The sequence below is a fragment of the Apis dorsata genome, unplaced genomic scaffold, assembly GCF_000469605.1.
Source record: "Apis dorsata unplaced genomic scaffold, Apis dorsata 1.3 scaffold_815, whole genome shotgun sequence".
NCBI lineage: Eukaryota > Metazoa > Arthropoda > Insecta > Hymenoptera > Apidae > Apis > Apis dorsata.
The window spans coordinates 369950-380796 of NW_006263952.1; the positions used below are offsets into that span (position 1 = coordinate 369950).

The 10847-nt window shown below is 37.4% G+C and overlaps 1 protein-coding gene across 1 annotated transcript; it reads left to right on the forward strand.

Moving 5' to 3' along the window:
• Nucleotides 1–6: 6 nt before the first annotated feature.
• On the forward strand, nt 7–9756 carry LOC102671044 (protein Star-like). The gene is made up of 6 exons (XM_006623139.2): nt 7–804; nt 5272–5463; nt 7094–7307; nt 7741–7905; nt 8020–8211; nt 8429–9756. Exons 1-6 carry the CDS (start codon nt 731–733, stop codon nt 8612–8614), a joined length of 1023 nt encoding a protein of 340 aa, XP_006623202.1. The 5' UTR covers nt 7–730; the 3' UTR covers nt 8615–9756.
• Nucleotides 9757–10847: the final 1091 nt, after the last annotated feature.

Genomic DNA, 10847 nt, shown 5'->3' on the forward strand with positions numbered 1-10847 from the left:
GTTCTAATCAACTTTCGCGTATACGCACGCTCCTCCGTCCAGAAAATCTATTTACCGGATCTCCGTGCTCTCCTCCACGCTTTCGAACGTCGTTCTCTTCGTTTCCGCGACTCCTTCGACCTCGACGCCTCCGAGCCGCCACTCGATCGACGCCGGACGTTCGTCGATACGGTTGCCGATCGTTCACGCTCGCGCGGCTAGTCTCTCTTTTCTAGTTCCGTGGAAGGAGGATCGAGGGGAACGTTCGTAAGGGCCGGTTTCTAGCGACGCGACTTCGACTCTGATCGAAACAATAAGCAGCAGACGTGTCGTCAGTTTTCTTCGCAAACCCTACGCGAATTCGGTTGGTGAACAAGTGAAACGACGCGTTCGAAACGTCAACAAAGGAATCTCACGGTTTTGTGAATCGGCTTGCGAAAGAAAGGAAAGAAAGAGAAGCCGACCAACGTTTTTTGCTCGCGCCCGGTAGAGAGAGTATCCAGCTGATTATAAACACAAAGAGTTTCCACGCACAAACGAATAGGCAGACACGCTCGTTCCATTTTTTAACGCTGTTTTTATCGTCGATCGTTAAAAGAAACGAGCTGTATACAAAGGAAAATACAGTTGGATTGCAGCGTGAAGACGTCGGCAGAGAGGATGTGCAGGAGGTCGGCCTGGTGAAGCTGCCTGGTCGATGTCTTCCAGGCGACGGTCGCGTCACGGACGGGATGCGAGACGAGCCACGTGAATGTTGTACGCCGTTGAACCTTCCTATTCGCCTGCCGAATTATTCTGGACCGGCATGGAGCCCGTGAAAGCCAAGTACGTATTTTAACACAAACGCTCGAGGGAATTTCTGGGAGTTCGAGAAATTTGTTCGCCTCCTGTCTCTGCGTCATTCCGCTTTTGATCTACTTTGTTCCCGCTCGATATATCACATTGTATCTGCGCTTCGATGTCGACGTTCAAATTCCCGGACAAACTTGCGTGAAGATCGTTGTTTTCGACTTTGCATATACGCTCGCTACAGGGATTCGAAGCGAAGAGTAGTATTGTAGAAAGCCGCGTTTTCACTGACATGGATACGAACTCTGCGGAGTTTTGTTTTGTTTACTACCTGCTGACTTTTCCTAAGTGAACGAATTCAATCCTCTGTTATGCTTCGTGATTTGAAAGTTATGTGTATTTGCATACCTTTGTCCCATCATGATTTATATATATATATTTATAAATGATCTCTTTCTAACGATGATTAATTCCTACGTATCAACGAAATTCAAGAAATGGCGCCAAATCTTTTTCTTCCTCGTGATCTTGATCTTTCACGAATTTCGTTTCGTTTCATGTAAGAAGTGTCACTGGATGATTTTCTAATTTGTTTTTGTCGTTGTAGATACAATTTGTTTTGAAATACGTTGAAATAGAGATTAGTTTATAAATAAACGAGGAAACTTATAAGAAATTTGCTTTTTTTCTTCAATGATAAAATTTCTAAATGTGTCTGGCGACACGTGTCTTGTCTTCGTGCACGATTGATTGAAATTGGGGAATTCGGCCAGAATTCCATTTTACCGTTTGCCGCGAGATGTGATATGAAAGAGTCAATCAGGAACAAACTGTGCAAACAAAAAAAGAAAATGGGGAAAATAATGATCGTTATTTGGTATCCTGATGAATTGTTTCGATATTGAATAAAACCTGTTTCACGTCTGAACGAATTGTTTCTTTTTTTTTAGATCGAAAAATAAATTTTTTCTAGATTTTCTTTAAGAGATATCTGAACAGAATTTTTACTATCGGATCGATTTTGCATTTGTTTTTATATATATACGTTATCACGACGTGACTCGAAACAAAGTAAAAATTTCCGATACTGGATTTATCTTTTCATTTTTTTTTTATCTCTTCATCGTTCAGTCACTTGAGAAGATCACGCCATGATGAAGATAAAATAGACTATGTGTAAAACAATTTAAACTTGTTGTTGGTTGGAAAATATTTACAGATATCGCAAAATTGCATAATTGAAAGGTACCGTTTACAATTAAGTCGAGTATCAATTGGGCATGAATTTTAATAAAATTGTAAGCGGAACATTGCGGTATATGCATTTTGCGGTATCAGAATGTTATTTGTGATCAAATTTCACGCTTGTAACAACAATTGAACACATATATACATTTGTTAGAGTGAATTGTTTTTAATAAATTTACCAACCTTTTCGCGTATACTCGGATACCTGTAGATATTTAATTAAGGAAGAAAACAATAATATATTGTTCTAATAAAAAGCATCTTTCCGATGAAGACCATCTTTCATTATTGAACTTCTATAGAATTGTTTTATTTCAATTCGTCATTTTCCAACCGATATTATGCTTCCAAAGAATATCTTCATTTTTTTTTTTTCACGACACGATTATCATGGCAAAGCAGGTTCAGTTTCATAAACATTGGATCAACTACAATCAACGACAATGGAGGTCACTAACGATATTCAAACAGACTCGATTCCACGTACTTACATACTTTACCAATCCTGAGCTCGGGTAACAATCGCATCGTTGAAAACTAGGCATAAAGCTTCCGTTGAAAAAAACACTTTCAATGCGATTTGTTATTTCGTGGCTCGTTTCCCCTTTTTGGATATATTGTTGCACAAATTCTTTGTCATAGTCCTAAATCCTTGAACCTTCTTCTCGGTAAGTTAAATTTTTGCGTCGTGAAAACAATTGAACGATTGAAAACAAGATCGAGAAGTGGAGTAAAGACGAAGAAGATCTTTTAAATTGAAATTGGTGGAAATTGAAGCCAGGCATTTGAGTATCGCCAACAATTGGGTCGGTCAATTTAAGAGGCGTTTAACGTACAAAATTGTTCTCTTTCATCTTGGCTACCTTATGGAAATTAGACTGAGACGAAGTACGAATGAAGTTTCTTATTGAGCTAGAATTTATGTCAAACTTCTCGTGGAATATCTTGTTTGTATGAATATTTTCACGTAGATGGACTAGTTAAAAATTCGTTGTAAATTCCGCTTAAAAAATGCTTAGCTACTCGTGTTTCGTGTCTTACTTTGCAATTGTTTAAATGTGAAATATCTAGTTGTTTCACGTGGTATATTGCTCTTCATATATTCAAGAGTTTCATCGTTTTATGCTGTTATTTAATGTAACGAATTTAAAAATTCATTTCCTGTTTTTCTCGAATAATACTGCTTACCATGACTTTCAAGTTCATTCAAAGAATAGAAAACATTTGAAGCTATTTACATTTTACTATTCCTCATTAGTTTCTTTTATTTTGCAGCACGATGTAACATTGTTTCCGCGTGTAACATTCTTTCACGTAACGAGGTTTGCTTCAAGAAACCGTCGTTCCCTTGCAAATGTTTCCACTTGTTCTTGGAAAATGACGAAAAAAAAAAAAAAAGAGGAAAGAGAAAAGAGAAAAGAAAAAGAAAATATATAGAATACGAAAAGAGTCTGAAAAGAGTCTGAAAGGAGTAAACGAGCTGTGTAATGTATTATATATGAAAAAATGTAACGGGTAAAGAAATAGCACGAAGGGAATGAAAAATATTTTAATAACCAAGCGTACTGTTGCTTTCCTTTCTTTCTGTTTCTCGTTCCCGATTGTCCTCGTCGTAAATCAAATTGCCCCTATAAATCCACGCCTGGTGCACGCTAAGTCGGCCATCTTTTCTACAGAACGTGTGTCAATTGATTACCATTTTCTTGTTATTACAACGAAATTACAATGGATCCATCGCGCGATACATCAAAGTCATAACGATGTTATACCGCGATATCACCTGGATCGATCGGGAACGGGGCCAGCCGTTGTATCAGGACTGAGATACTAGAGTTGCATCAGCTACTCAGATGCAGTTGCATTATGGTATCGTGTGAAAGTTTAGCTATTCACCGCGCGAGCGTAATGGATGACATCATAAACCGGATCGCTACGAAATCTCGATCGAAAAACTGATTTCACTTCCGTGAAATATTTTCTATCCAGGATTATTCCTTTCTGTTCCTCGGCCATATTGGTCATGGGACTACAAGTCGCTTAAACAGCGCATCGATTATGGTTCGCATTATGCGGCGGAACAATTCGTATTGTACTTACGACTGTGTGTGTTGACTGGATACGTCTTGCAGCGATATCGGGGTTGGAGGCTTCGTTATAATAACCATTCGAAGCACGATGCATCGCGTGAAATGCCAAGCAGCGACGTTCATCGCTATGTATACGGAATGGATAAAGGGCGAGGTACAGGAAGTATACATGAAATGTAGATATATTCCACTTAAAGGGTGAATTTTCTTTGAATTTACTTTACGGGTGAATAGAATTTTAATAAACTTTAGTTTCGTTGAATTTTTTCTTATCGTAAGTATCAACATTATATTTTATCATATTTTGTTACGTTATATCATTTAATAAGATATATAATGGTTAATTCTTCAAGAATTAATTGATTTTTTCTGCAAGATCAATCTTTGTCTTCTCTCGCGATCGAGCTTCTTTTCAAATTGCAACAGCGCTACGAAATATGTATGCAGAGGTAAATTCTCTGATAAATTTAAACGTGGTGTTTAAATCAAACTGCAAGGAAACCTTGCGCACGCAACGATCGTATCACGATGCGGACTAACGTAGAGGAAAATCGAATCATTGCAGCTGGTTCCTCTAAATACTTAACCCAAGATCAATAGTTCGTATCGAGAAAGTTCATTAAAAGGTTCCCTCTCCTTTTCACCCTCTTTATCAGTATCCTTTTTTTCTTCCTGTATTTCTATTTTCTATATTTCTATATTTTACAACTTTATGATTATTTTAATATAATAATTATTTGTTCAAGTTTGAAAGACTTCATAAAAAATATAGAAAAGGATAAAGTAAATAGTATCGTAAATGGCGGTAGACTTGCTTGATTTATTCCCTTATCAAATGGCACTTTAAAAGGTCAACTTCTTAAAAAATCAATATCACAATTGTTCCACGATAAATTTATATAGAATTCGAAGAAAAAATAGATACTATAAAAATAGATATTATCATTCATCAATAGTCTACATTGTTATTGAATTATCACGGATCATTCGACATATCGAGATATCTTTTTCGTTTCATTCGCTTCCTTCGACATAAACATACCTTCTTTTAATTAGAAATAAAATTCAGCAATGTATGTGAAATCAGTTATTTTTAAATGGTCTTTAAAATTTCTTCCCGCGTGGTATAATAACGAATGTTTAATGGGAGACGGTTTTATGATTGCAGAATGGCCCCCACCGGGATGCCCCCAGTCACCGGGGTCTTACAGCCACCCGCGGGCTCGACGCTGTCAGGGACCACAATGGCGAATTATAAGAAAAGCTGGTGGAGAAGAGTGGCCCCCTGCTTGGCGTTCCTTGCCGCGTTTTCCACTGCCATGGCCTTGCTCCTCGTCTGGAGCGAGGCTGCGGCCTTGAGGTAAATTTTTTTTCGCCGTAAAATCGCTCTATTAAAATCCTTATTTATCTTCTATAAATATCTTTGTTTTATTCGTCATTACACATCCAACGAATATTAAAGATCAAGATCCATCCATCCTCAAAATTTAGTTCTCGATTTTCTTTTATCGAGGTAAAATTTTATGCTTTATAAATTCATATTCAAGATGTGGTTCAAGTTTCTTTTATATCCTTCGATTTTTTTATCCCCTATTTTATACGGATATGTGCAATCAAACGCGCTACGTAACAATTTTACAGCATCGTAAAATAAAAGACTTGGAAGAAGCCCCTAAAGCTGTCGTTGTATCCATCTATATATCTATGCACTTTTTATTTTTCTTTTCTCTCCATTATCCCTTCCATTAATTTAGCAGAGAACGTGCACAATATCGCGAGGGATTAAATAATTAAACGGATCTCGTCGCTTTTTATTACCCTTTCTTCTCCTTTTATCATCCGTTCAACGTTCGCTCACGGCTTTGAAAATTATGACAATCGACGCGTTAATTTACGGCAATCAGGAGAAAAAAAAATGGACGACAAATTGCGAACGATATCGCCGATTTCAATTGATTATGCGCAGCTCAATCATTTCACTATTTTTACGTATAATTGTTTAGATTTTCGAGCTCGTTTCTGATCTTATCGAGTTAAATATTTGATCGCAGTTAGCCGGGATCCGTGGTAAAATATGGATAATCCGCTCAATTGATAAGAATTGTGTGAATTGTTATTAACGTTGATTGATGAGATATTTGGATAATTTGAATCCTGTTTGCATTTTTTACGACGTGATTTATCTTGCAGGCAATAAAAAAAAAAATACTGAATGTAGATTTTACATTGTAAGAAATATTTATCACTTAAATGATAAAATAGTCTAAATACAAAAGTATGCAAATATATTTGATACATCTGGAATAATTAATAACACTTGAGATATGTCAAATAACTGTCCTCTTATCTTTCGAGATCCACAAAGATCGTTCCATTTAGCCTTAGCCACATTGAAGAAATGCGATTGTTAAACGAAGTTAATTATTAGGTCACTCGACGATTATCCTTTCCCTCGGTCGCTCGTGACAAAGGCTGTTCAATAAAGCTCTGTCAAAGAAAGAGCGTTTACGAGCTTCTAACGAAATCATTATTAATGTCGAAACTCGATTAATTCATTTATTGAAATGTCAATCTCAAATATGCGTAAATTATAAAGTTATACTTTCTCAGCAATCTCAAAAAGTTCTTTCTTGAAATTATCGATGCATCTTCCACAAATTTATTGTTTAATTATTTAACGATAAAATGTAATTCAAATTTGTCTCGTAAAATCTTAAATTTCGGATCAAACTTTATTTAGCGATGCATCACATTAATTACCATAATAATAATACGTATGCAGACATTTGAATTTTCGAATATCCGTTTCATTTACTATGCACGATAAATTGATACAGATACAGAGAGATTCAGAGAGGTATTCGAATATCCATCAACGACCATTTTATCTTCTGTACGGTTTAAACGAGATACAGCTCACTACCATGCATGTTGGATTTAATGAAGAATCTAGGCTATTGGTGTACATAAAATCGAACGTTTCATTGCAGGAGGCAGGCGTTCGACGCCAATATGACCAGAGATTACGTGTTGAACAGCGTCTCGATGGACAATCCGGAATTGGTCGCGTATATCAGAGAGGTTCAATTGAAACCCACCACGCAACAGGACCCGTCCAACGCCACTCAAACAACGGAGGAGAGGTACGTGGCGGGTCTGACCGAGGGAAAACGCGAGGGTGTGTACGTGGAGTACATAAGCAGGGTAAGAAGAGACTTTTTCATATCTATATTCGAGTGTTGAAGCATCGAGAATTAATTCGTTTTTAAAATTGAGTTAACTTTGGAGAAATAGTAAACATCCATTTGCTTCCTCGCGAGATAAAGCGTTTTAATCGACGAACGTAAAGTGAGATAAACGAACGAGACATTATTTCGATCAAATAATCTCGATGCGATCTCTTTATACTGATTAAATAATAAATAACTGGGATTAAATGGACTAAATGGCATTACAATAGAACTTCACTCGTTGAAATGAAAGTTTAATTAGTGATCGTCGACTGGATGAAACTCGTATTACTCAAATTACACGGAAGTCGTAGGAAATCGAGATCTTTTCACGCGACGAGTTCAACATAAAAAAAAATATATATATTTTACTTAAAAATATATACACGAATTATTGGATTTTATAGATAGGTGCCATCTCTAGTACGGGCTGGTTGGAACGTAACTTAAGTTGGAGAGGCGTCCTGATCCTGACAGATCCTAGAAGCTTCTTCGAGGCGCATAGAAGCACCAGAAACCCAAAGACCAGAGTTCTTCATGCTTGCCTCAGCACCGATAAGGATACCAAAGAGGTAAATATAAAATAGAGATATATGTTTCTTACCCCATCAATCTATCCTTTTTAATTATCTGTTACCGCACTTTAACGAGACTTTCACATCTCTGTGGACCCGTTCGAATTTCAGATTACTTATCACCAGGAATCCGAAGTTCAAGTTACTAAATTGGGCGAGGGTCCGAACAGTCTTGTGTCGTCGGACGAGGGCTTACCGACCACGAGATTGAAATGCTTTCCTTTGTACAGCGTTCTATTGGCCTATAGTGCCACCACTTTGGATTACCTGAGTTTGGATAGTCCGGATGCGCAAGACGGCCAGGTAACTATCGATTTCACTGGAAATTATATGAAATTCTATCTCCAATATATATCCTATATTTTGTCCTTTTGTTCTTTAAGAAAGTCTTTCCTTTGATCTTTACACGATACGACATATGTCGTTAACATGCTCGAAAAATTTTCTCTTCCAAAGATAAGTCTATTCCAAATATTCTATTTTAAATATTTTCCTTTCACCGTGATCGTGTTTGGTATAGGTCTTGGATACGATTCCTTGGGAGACGACCAGGATATCCGTGGTGTCTATCCGTTGGAGTCCTCACCATAGCGAAACAGAGACGAAAAGCCTGATCGATAAGATGACTAGCAGGCGATACAAGTTGATGTACACAACCGACACCGGGAAATTGATTTTCTTGTACAACGCGTTGCTTAAGATTTGAACTTCCTTGACTGTGCTTACTTTCGACACACTAGACGATTCTACGTTCACAGGTGCATTCTTGACGAACAGGAGAATTCAGTTGCGACCAGGAATATTTTCTTTTCGTGATCGATCAAAAGATCGTTCGTGGAACAACGTCTGTGATCTTTGTTCGACGATGATACGAAATCGGATCATAGAAATGATCTCGATTCCGATTATCGAAAAGAGAACGACACGGACCTCGTTATCGAACGTAACTTTTATTTTCCAAATAGAAATATATTTCTTGCCGCACGCGCATACGATCGTAGAATAATCTACAAGATTTCTTTCGTCCGTTTAAATATATCGATATAATTAAATAATCGATCAACGATCTATGAATTAGACTATGTTTTTTCTTTGTTTATTAACCGTTTCTTTGCTTTTCTTCACGTCAATTTAACGGACACGTGATAAAGACTGAAAAACCTAATTTTCCGAACTATCGTTACCCAAAACACGACGCTGATAGATCATAATCGTCGACACGCGAACCTCCTTCCGGCGTATGGTTCGATCGATCAATTTTTGGCGCGAAGAAGCTCGCGTATGCCTTACCAGCTTCTTACACATGATTCGAAATCAAGAACGAAGGTAGATAAAATTAAAGAAAGAGAATCAAGAGAGAAAATAAAGCGTATTTAGTTTCATATTTTCGTATTTTTAGTTTTAGCGTTAAGTTCGTTTTAATGTAACGTTAAGCCAGTATCGGACAAAGATGATACCGGTGCAATTTTTACGAGTAATCGTAGATTTTATTTTGTCAAAGAGAGATCGGCAAACTCGTAGACAACTGCAATAACCCCCACCAAAAACGATCATTACCCGTGGTTCAACGAGCGCTATCACAATGATAATCGATGAGTTATTCCGATTACCTACACCACAGGCCTTATTAGCACGTAAGTCGATACTTAGCTAAGCTATACTAGGATACGATAAACTGGTTCTCCTCTGTTCCTCGCCGATGTGATATTATCGTGCCACTTTACCGAGTCCTTGATTTCTCATTGTTTTTTACGACCGGGATAAAATACCTTCTTTATTGAAGTGGCTCGAACTTGCTTGACACCAATCATATTCCAGCTTAAAATTGCCTTTCGTTATTGATTTTCGCATCGATGGTGTTTGCCATTAAGGGTGGTTGGTTAACCATTATCCTTAAACCCACAATCAAGAAATTGCATTTTCATTTCATTTTCTTTCGTTCGATTAAACATCGATCTCTTCTTCGTTCCAAGGATTTCGTATGAAAATTTCTTCAACCGCCATCGCGAGAAATCATTATCATTCGAAGAAATCAAGAAATCCTATCCTTCGAATCAAAGATTAAAACGGTAATTACGGTATAATTAGGTTTCGTCAGACTACTTAAACCACTCCATCGAAGACAAAAGTTCTCTGAATATCGATTCCGGAGGAGCAGAGGAAATCCGGTTTCACGAGCGCGGTTTCCAGCGTGACGATTCACGATTCTAGGGAACGGGCGATACTTAATTACCCTTACTTTTCTTACGATAAACTTGATAGAGTTTATCGGTCTGAACCACCATCGAGCGTTGGGCAAGCGCGAATTTATTTTCAGCCGAATGATTCGACCGATAATTACCGTTCGAGGAAAAATTATCGTTCCTATTTCGATATCGGCTCGTTATCCGTAATATTCAATCGGTATTCGGGCAGATACGACGTTAAGACCAATGTAACTATCGCAGACAATTTACGATACATCCTGCGACCCGTTACTATCGGTCTCGTCGAAAATTACGCGCTGTGCTTGCGCTTATTAACTGTATACACACATTCACACACGCACGCACTCACTCACTCACTCACCCACTCTTTCGTACAAGTTTTACTGGTTTTGTACTTACGTTAATATAAGTTTATCGACCATCGTCTCCCCGGTCGTTTCATTTAATCGACGAAACGCGCGTTTCTTTTTACTCATTTTCTTTTTTTCTTTTTCCCTTAAAAAGCACCTCGAGAACAATACGTTTCTATCATTGTAATTCTGAGAGAAACGAACGAATTCTTTTAGAAAATTATTAAGATATTTTGAAGAAAATCGCCGTTCTTTTTTTTTTATACTTAAATGAAAAAAGTTGGAAAGTGTACTTTTGTTTTTTAAATAGAAGCGGTAATTTTGAGAAATTGTGGTTTTTTTTGTTAATATCCGTTCCCCTTTTCCTGAAACAGAAAATTTC

What these genes read in the sequence shown, in the direction of transcription:
- LOC102671044 (XM_006623139.2), top strand. Translation starts at nt 731, where the DNA reads ATGTTGTACGCCGTTGAACCTTCCTATTCGCCTGCCGAATTATTCTGG. An exon ending in ACGTGGAGTACATAAGCAGG is followed by an intron (nt 7,308 to 7,740) that starts GTAAGAAGAGAC and finishes TGGATTTTATAG; the next exon opens with ATAGGTGCCATCTCTAGTAC. An exon ending in CGGATGCGCAAGACGGCCAG is followed by an intron (nt 8,212 to 8,428) that starts GTAACTATCGAT and finishes TGTTTGGTATAG; the next exon opens with GTCTTGGATACGATTCCTTG.